Raw genomic sequence first — 8,531 nt, 5'->3', positions numbered from 1 at the left:
GTTGGTTTACCAAGATGGACCTCAAAGCTGGGTTTCACCAGATCAGGCTAGCCCCTGGAGAAGAGTACAAAACTGCATTTCAAACACACCATGGCCACTTTGAGTTTCTAGTAGTTGCCATGGGTTTGACAGGAGCTCCAGCAACATTTCAAGGGGCCATCAATTTTGATCGGTCTCCCCTTCTCAGGAAGTGTGTGCTATGTTTCTTTGATGATATCTTAGTTTTCAGCAAAACATTTGAAGAGCATTTGGAACATGTTGCACAGGTTCTGACAATTCCGAAAGAAAAAGAATGGAAAGTTAAAATGTCCAAATGTGCATTTGCTCAACAGGAAATTGCTTATTTGGGACATGTCATCTCTGCTAAGGGTGTGTCTACAGATCCTGCCAAGATAACAGCTGTCCAACAGTGGCCTACTCCAACTAATGTCAAAGAAGTTAGAGGGTTCCTTGGTCTTAGTGGTTACTATAGAAAATTCATCAAACACCATGGTATCATTGCAAAACCTCTCACTGGACTTCTTAAGAAAGGAATACCATTTGTGTGGACCAGTGTTACTGAAGAAGCTTTTGTGGTGCTCAAACAAGCTCTTACATCTGCCCCAGTTCTAGCTGTGCCTGATTTTTCCAAACCATTCACTGTGGAAACAAATGCATGTGACTATGGAATTGGAGCAGTTTTAATGCAGCAGGGCCACCCATTGGCATTTGTCAGCAAGGCCTTGGGTCCTAAGAACAGAGGTCTGTCAGTATATGAGAAAGAGTACCTGGCTATTCTTCTGGCTGTAGACCATGGAGATCATACTTGCAAATGCAACAGTTCATTATCAAGACTGATCACAAGAGTTTAGCCCACTTACAGGATCAGAGATTGCACACCCCATGGCAACAGAAATGCTTGACTAAGTTACTGGGCTTAAACTACACCATTCAGTATAAACAAGGAAACACAAATGCTGCTGCTGATGCACTTTCCAGGAGACCTTCTGAGGGAGCAGTTCTTTACCAGATTTCTTGTGCACAGCCTACTTGGCTAATGGAAATTGAAAAGAGTTACAAAGGTGACACTAAAACACAAGATATATTGCAACAACTGGCCATAGACCCTGCATCTAAGCCACAATTCTCTTTGCACCAAGGTCTCCTTCGTTACAAAAACAACATCTGGGTTGGACCAGATGCAGCCCTGCACCTCAAGATTTTTACAGCCTTTCATGCTAGTCCAATTGGGGGGCATTTTGGTTTTCCAGTTACATACAAAAGAATTATATCTCTCTTCAGGTGGCAAGGAATGAAAAACTTCATCAAGACTCAAGTACAATCCTGCTTGGTGTGTCAGCAAGCTAAGCCGGAGAGAGTTCAATACCCTGGTCTGTTATCTCCTCTGCCAGTACCTTCCAAAGCTTGGGACACAGTGTCCATGGATTTTATATCAGGTCTCCCTACATCCTTCCAATATAATTGCATTCTGGTGGTGATTGACAAGGTCTCTAAATATGGCCATTTCATCTCTCTCACATCCCTTCAATGCATAGAAAGTGGCTGACGTATTTATTGATAATGTGTACAAATTGCATGGTATGCCCAGGTTGATAATCTGTGATAGGGACCCCATTTTCACTAGCTCCTTCTGGCAAATTCTCATATCAAGAACTGGAGCAGAACTCAATATGAGTACAGCATATCACCCTGAGACTGATGGTCAAACTGAACGAGTAAATCAGCAAATTGAGTGCTTCTTGAGGTGCTTCATTAGTGCTCATCCTACTAAGTGGAGCAAATGGCTGTTACTTTGTGAATTCTGATACAATACCAACTGGCATTCTGCACTGAATAAGTCACGCTTTGAGATCATTTATGGGCAGACTCCACGATTCTTTGGAATATCCGCTTCTGACACTATTGCTCCCGTAGATATCCAATCCTGGTTGGACTCACGACAGTTGATGATTGCTTCAGTTCGACAACATTTGTTACTTGTGCAGCAGAGAATGAAGCAACAGGCAGACAAGAAATGAACTGAAAGAGTTTTTGCTGTCAATGACCTTGTGTTCCTTAAACTCCAACCATATGTGCAATCGTCAGTGGTCAGAAGAGCTAACCATAAGCTCTCATTCAAGTTTTTTGGTCCTTACAAGATCGTGGAGAAAATTGGAGAAGTTGCATACCGCTTGGAGCTGCCTCTTGACAGTCGAGTACACCCAGTGTTTCATGTGTCGCCGCTTAAGAAGTTCATTCCGCCAACGGCTCAGGTACAACAGCAATTACCTTCTCGTACAACCATTCTGCAAGTACCTGTGCAGGTGTTGGATCGTCGCGTTCGTCAAGCTGGCCGGAAGACAGTTATGCAAGGATTAATCCTCTGGAGTGGCGGTTCACCAGCTACTGCTACCTGGGAAGACCTGGACTCGTTGAAGCAAGAGTTTCCATGCGCTCCGGCTTGGGGACAAGCCGGTTCACAAGGAGAGGGGGATGTCAGTGTCGCCAAGGCAAGGACTGAACCGCTGGTTCAGTCGAGACGAGCTGTTGTCGATCCGGCTCCTGTAGCGGATCCGACAACGGAAGAAGGCGCGGAAGAATTCAAGCGCGGAGATGGGCCGGCCCAGCGGCCCAGGCGAGCGACCAACCCACCGCGTTGGCTCAAGGATTACAACCTGGCCCGTTACCTGTACTAACGGTCGCTTGTTTAAATAGGCATCGATCTCCTCCTGTAATAGCTGGCTAGGAACTGGGTGACGGCTTCGGCCGGTGTACTCGGATAGCTGTGTGGGTGGATGGGCGGATAGCTACCGAAACTTTTCCTCAATTCGAATTCGAATCCCTAATTCCTCCCAGATCCAGTGTGTTGCTTACAGAATGGCCCGCTGTGTTTGGGCACTCATGGACGAGGAGCTGGTGGAGGTAATTATTTCTAACTGGACTGAGGACCCAAGGCTATGGCTCTTCTGGTTGTTTGATACTCTCCAGCCGGATGAGTTGGCGCGAGTGTTGGTCTCTATGTGGGCTATCTAGTGGGCGCGGCGGCGCGCGATACATGCTCAGCAATTCCAAAGCCCCCTTACCACTTTCACTTTTATTAACAAGTTTCTTGATGACATTCAGACGTCCCATGCATGTGAGCTCAAGAACTCCAGGGGGGTGCATGTACCAACGCAAAGGAAAGCTGCTGGCTGGCTGCCGCCGCCGGCGGACGAAGCAAAACTTAATTCTGATGGTGCCATCAGCCGGGATGGTCGACGCGGTGCAGTGGCAGCAATTTGCAGGGACAAAAACGGCAAGTATATGGGAGCTTCTGCAGTAGTTTACGAAGGCTTGGTAGACCCAGCGAGCTTGGAGGCCCAGGCATGCAATGAAGCTCTTTCGCTCGCAGCAGATCTTCTGCAGTCGTCCATCTTCGTCGTGTCTGATTGTTTGGAAGTCATCAACAACATAAACTCTCCAACTGCCTGCCATTATGCTGCTGTTCTGCGGGAAATTGATCACCGGAGGATCTCATTTCACAAGGCGATCTTCGGGCATGAGCGTCGTAAACATAATGCGGAGGCTCATGCTCTTGCTAAAGCATCTACAACTCTAGCCACTGGGCGCCATGTTTGGCTGATTTCTGTACCTGATATTACTTGTATTCCTGAGAACGTTACTATAATTCAATAAAGCCCTTTGGTTACTCAAAAAAAAAGCTCTATCAGTGAATGACAGGATGGTCATCTGACGAACCTACTACAGTAGAACCAAATGCTCATGTTCTGCAGTCAACCGACTATTTATGGCACAGTGAGAAACTTGACTTGGTACTTGCAAAGTTGCAATCAATCCACAAATAATAGCGTATACAAAAATCCAAAGAAACTTTATTTTGTCAGGCCAACATCCTCTTTTATGAATCAGAACCGAGAAGGATGGTAGACAATTTTCACATGGTACCCCCAGATTCTTCAGCGCATTATTCCAGTCACAAAACACTAACCTGACTGTTCTTGTAAAAGATAATACATGTTCGACCTATTGGTACAACACACTATCGTTTTGGTATGATACAGTTTTCAGAAATGCAGTTGCATCGAAAGAGCACTCAGACAAATGAAGACAACGGATGTGTATTCAGAAATGCAGTTTTCATGGAGAATACGAATTTCACGTTGTGTATTCAGCATTTATTTCGACATACTTATAACTTAGGTCACAGCCCCACGCCTTTCCAGTGCCTCCTCCATTCCCTGTGGACACAATGGATGTGTATCGTAATGACAGTCTCACAATTTCATAAAATATAACCATCAATAGAGCGTATTCTTCAAAAAAAAAGAATAAATAGAGTATCAGATTGTTCGGGGATAAGAAAAACAACTGGGTTATGCGCGATCTGAGCTTCCCTTCACACGAATCAATGACTGTGAAAGCATTCATTTCAGGGTTCGTTTGATTCAAGACACCCCGTTAGCCTGCCTCACAGCTGTCTTAACATCAATACCAATTCACGAAACTAAATGAATATGGGAAAAGATTAAATGCAAATACAGCAATTTAATGGGCATAAATATGAACTAAGAGCATTCTAGAAGATAATATGAACTAAGAGTATTCTAGAAGACAGATGCAGAACATCATGAAGCTCTCATACAAGGACATACTACAGTTTTAATTGTGCAACACAGAGGCTGGAAGCTTACCAACTGATACATCAATGTTCACTGTACCATGGATGTCACCAGCATCTTTGAGATACTTGCTAGCAGCAGATCTAAGAAAAAGAGTTGGCGTTTTAGCTCATAGCACTAAGAGTTAGAGATATTCTATGCAACAATTCTATTCACCGTGACTCAAACAAGTAAATTTAGAATCATATGTAGTCAAGGTTTCTTTAACCTGTCAAAAGGGAGTGGTTGGCCATTTTTCATTAGTGGAATAACTCCAAGGGAAATATCAAGTTGATCTGCATCAAAATGAATCCCTGAATAGCCGACAGAGCAAGCAATACGCCCCCAGTTCGGGTCTCGTCCAAATACAGCAGCCTGGCCCAAAAAATGATCCAATCATTCAGGTCTCCTGGGGTAAGGAATGCAATAGAGAAAACTAGTAATGCTCGTATGCTCCCGGGCTGCAATATATGGCAGGTAAACAATAACATACTTTAACCAAGGAGGACGCTGCCACTGAACGAGCAATTTTAGCTGCGTCTGCCTCATTATTTGCACCAGTTACAGTAACCTGCATAAGAAAAGGGCACTTTAGAAGATTGTGCTATATTACTGGAAATGTACGAAATGAATTTTGATATAATGCATGAAACTGTTGCCAGATGACTCAAATTGTTTTTCTGAAAGTAAAGACCCAAGTCATCATTTTCGCAAGAAAATGTGTCCCAGACTCCCAGTAGGCTGATGATGCAGAAGATACAAAGTGTTAAAAGTATTATGCCACTGATCCACTTAACTTCAATTAAGCAGGTTGCACCCTCACCATCCCATGCTATGGATTTTGCGAGGCCTTGCATTACCTACATAAAGATAGGTCAGACTCTTTCTACTTAACAGTACAACTGAAACTATATAGATTGCTATAAGTAATATTATGGCACACACACAGGCATGCTTGGATTGGGGAACTGGAACTTACTGCATCTAGGCATGCTTGGAGCTGTTGAGCTTCAGCGCTATCATGAGTGAGGATGTCCGACAAACCAGATAATCCACTAGCCATAGCAATAACACAGTCATTCGTACTTGTATCACCATCCACCTTCAGATTTATGAGATAAAACAGTTATGAGTTTTTGGTACATGATCAAGGAGATCATATGGCCATAAGATAACCCAACTAGTTAACAATGCTCATGTATTCTCAAAGTCATATTTCCAAACAAATTACCAATCAAATTAAACCCCAGTGCAAAAACAAATTCATGTCTACTAATCAGTATCCAATACTATTCTACTAGATATGAACCTCATACAACATTAAGATTATATTGATAGATTTTCAATATATATGTATGGAAGTATTTTGATTTACTCCATAAGTTCTTTACAGGTTGTGTAATTGCTGCACACACTGATCAACATAAGAGAGAAGAGAGGTTACTCAGAGTAATTTGGTTGAAACTTCTACTCACTGATGTCCGGACCATTTCTCTCCAAACATCACTTCTTACTTGAGCATCGGTCGTGAGAACCTATAAAAGATATTACCATCAAGCTCGCGCTGAGCCTATAGAGAGGAAATGAGAGAGGGAAAAGGAGTGTATAAAATGAGACAGAAAGAGGGGACATACACCAAGCATTGTCGCCATATTTGGATGAATCATCCCGGAACCTTTGGCCATTCCTCCTATCTTGATAGGCACTCCTCCAATCTATTTTTTTTAGTAAGAATTGATGATAATCAAGATCATGTCACTTCATGATAGAAGCCAACGAATCCTACATGCAAGTAAATTAAGAAATTCAAACCTCAATCTGGACAGCAATACTCTTGCTAACAAGGTCTGTAGTTGTGATGGCCACAGCTGAAGAATTTGAACTGTAATGGAAGGACAAAAACAATAGTTTAAAGATAGCAAATCATTAAGCTCCTAGTGGTGATTTTATCTCAATAGGTTTACGTTTGTGGAGGCTTTGAGAAAACAGATTGTTGCTCACAAGACTATATATAATAATTATACCCTTCAGTAGATGAAGACAGAGAGCCCACAAGTCTAGGAAGTGAATTTACAAGTGCATCCTGCATTGTTAAAACCCAGAAGCATCAGATGGAAACTGTAACAGGTCAGACAATGTGTGGTGTCGTATTGCCAGACAAGTTGCTTAGCTACCACTCCCTCTGATCTATATTAATTGTCCCTGCTTTAGCACAACTTTAGTACAGAGTTATACTAAAGCAGCGACAACTAATATGAATCCGAGGGAGTACCTCATATGAAACACTCGAGTGTAGATTTGTTGCAAAAACCTGTTGTACCTTTTTTATTCTTTGACCAATGACACCAGTGGACTGGATCAGTATGTCATTTGTGCTCACATTCAAAAGCTGAAACAGCAATAATTGGTCAAACTAGCAGCAGTGATGCGCTGCGTAGTGCATAGGCATCTGAGGGACAGGTTCGGTACCTTCGCAACAGCTTCTGCACTATCCACTGCGTCCTGATATCCTGCATCACCCTGATGACCAATTATTTACAGAAATAGCTCTTGTTCAGTCAGTGCATTCCAAAATACAGTTCAGAGATGCTGGCGATCATATTCAGTTCTCCAGAAAGGCAGAAAGACTTACAGTGGCTGCATTTGCTTGACCAGCATTAATCAACACAGCACGAGCCTAGTAAACAGCAAAATGATAACAGTTAATACCCCTCAATGAATGACCACTACTATTGTGTATCATAATTTTTCCATCGAACAATTTTTCTTTAGTTTTGGCAAGGTAAGACTAGGGGCAGAATTATCTTACTGTTTTGGATGAACTAAGGACACGCTTGCAATACAGAACAGGCGCAGCAGCAACAACATTTGTTGTAAAGGATCCTGAAAGGAACCCAACACGATGAGAACTGAGTCTAACTGATAGGTTACCGATCATACATTACATCAGAAAGCAACAGAATGATTCACGATTGTTCATCATAGTGAGCAACTAACTGAACATACGCTGATAGAAATTCCCTAGTTGTGAATTGACTACCATACCATTGTAGCATTCAGTACTAGTGAAGAAAGCGCTCGTGGTAGTCTTACCGGCGACGGTGGCGTCGACGTCGCAAGCAACAAGCGCCAAGTCAGGCTTCTGTCCCTTGGCGCGCAGGCCGCCGTAGATGCCCGCGGCCTTAAACCCCTTCGCCGCCGTGACGCCGCCTTCTACCTGCATCGACACCAAAGCAGAGCAAGCAGATTCAGAGGGCAAGGCCCCCACGACGAGTCCCACGCCGAGCACAGCCAAATGGTTGAGCTAATCACCTGCTTCCATGGGCCGTCGGGAAGGAGGATCGGCGCCGCGGAGATGTACCCCTCGGCCGTGGAGGCGGAGCAGACGACCCTGCTCGGCGATGGAGAGCTCATCCGCAGTGGGCGGTGCGGGAGCGGGGCGCGGCAGTGGAAGAGCAGGAGGGAGGGTGGCGGCATCGCTGGGGCGAGCGGCGGCGTGGCGTGACGGCTGGTCGCGCGGCGCGGGGCAGGTGGGAGTACCGGAGTGGCGAGCGGGGCGGGTCGGGGGGTTCTTTTTGCGGCGTGGCCGGTCGGCGGTTGGGACCCGGGGGTTGGTGGCGCGGCCGGCTGGCGCTGGCGGCTCGGCGGAGAAGGGCTGTTGGGGCTGGTCGTGGGCCGTGGACTCGTACTTCGGGGGTGGGGTGCTAGCCCGCGGTCAAACAGCTGAAAGGATAGATGGTCACCCGTCAGCATCTTCGGCCCACTTCACCTAAAAAAAAATCAACTCGAACTGAGGGCATAGTTTTCCCCGGAAGAATACTTTTCCCTCCTGTGATCCGTTACATGCTGAACTCGGCAGCTCGCGCCCTCCCAAATACTCCTATGTGTTGGATA

At 44.9% G+C, this 8,531-nt stretch overlaps 1 protein-coding gene across 1 annotated transcript; it reads right to left on the bottom strand.

Annotated features, from left to right (window-relative positions):
* Positions 1 to 3,829: 3,829 nt before the first annotated feature.
* On the bottom strand, positions 3,830 to 8,272 carry LOC123097867 (arginine biosynthesis bifunctional protein ArgJ, chloroplastic). The gene is made up of 16 exons (XM_044519716.1): positions 7,950 to 8,272; positions 7,731 to 7,854; positions 7,447 to 7,520; positions 7,270 to 7,314; positions 7,107 to 7,157; positions 6,958 to 7,026; positions 6,662 to 6,720; positions 6,450 to 6,519; positions 6,272 to 6,352; positions 6,113 to 6,172; positions 5,617 to 5,739; positions 5,435 to 5,497; positions 5,131 to 5,208; positions 4,867 to 5,012; positions 4,671 to 4,741; positions 3,830 to 4,217 (listed from the first exon to the last, which is right to left on the bottom strand). Exons 1-16 carry the CDS (start codon positions 8,112 to 8,114, stop codon positions 4,135 to 4,137), a joined length of 1,362 nt encoding a protein of 453 aa, XP_044375651.1. The 5' UTR covers positions 8,115 to 8,272; the 3' UTR covers positions 3,830 to 4,134.
* Between the last annotated feature and the right edge of the window lie 259 nt (positions 8,273 to 8,531).

The sequence above is a fragment of the Triticum aestivum genome, chromosome 4D (genome assembly GCF_018294505.1).
Source record: "Triticum aestivum cultivar Chinese Spring chromosome 4D, IWGSC CS RefSeq v2.1, whole genome shotgun sequence".
Lineage (NCBI taxonomy): Eukaryota > Viridiplantae > Streptophyta > Magnoliopsida > Poales > Poaceae > Triticum > Triticum aestivum.
Note: the sequence above shows the minus strand (reverse complement) of the source record. Positions and strands in the feature narration are given on the sequence as shown.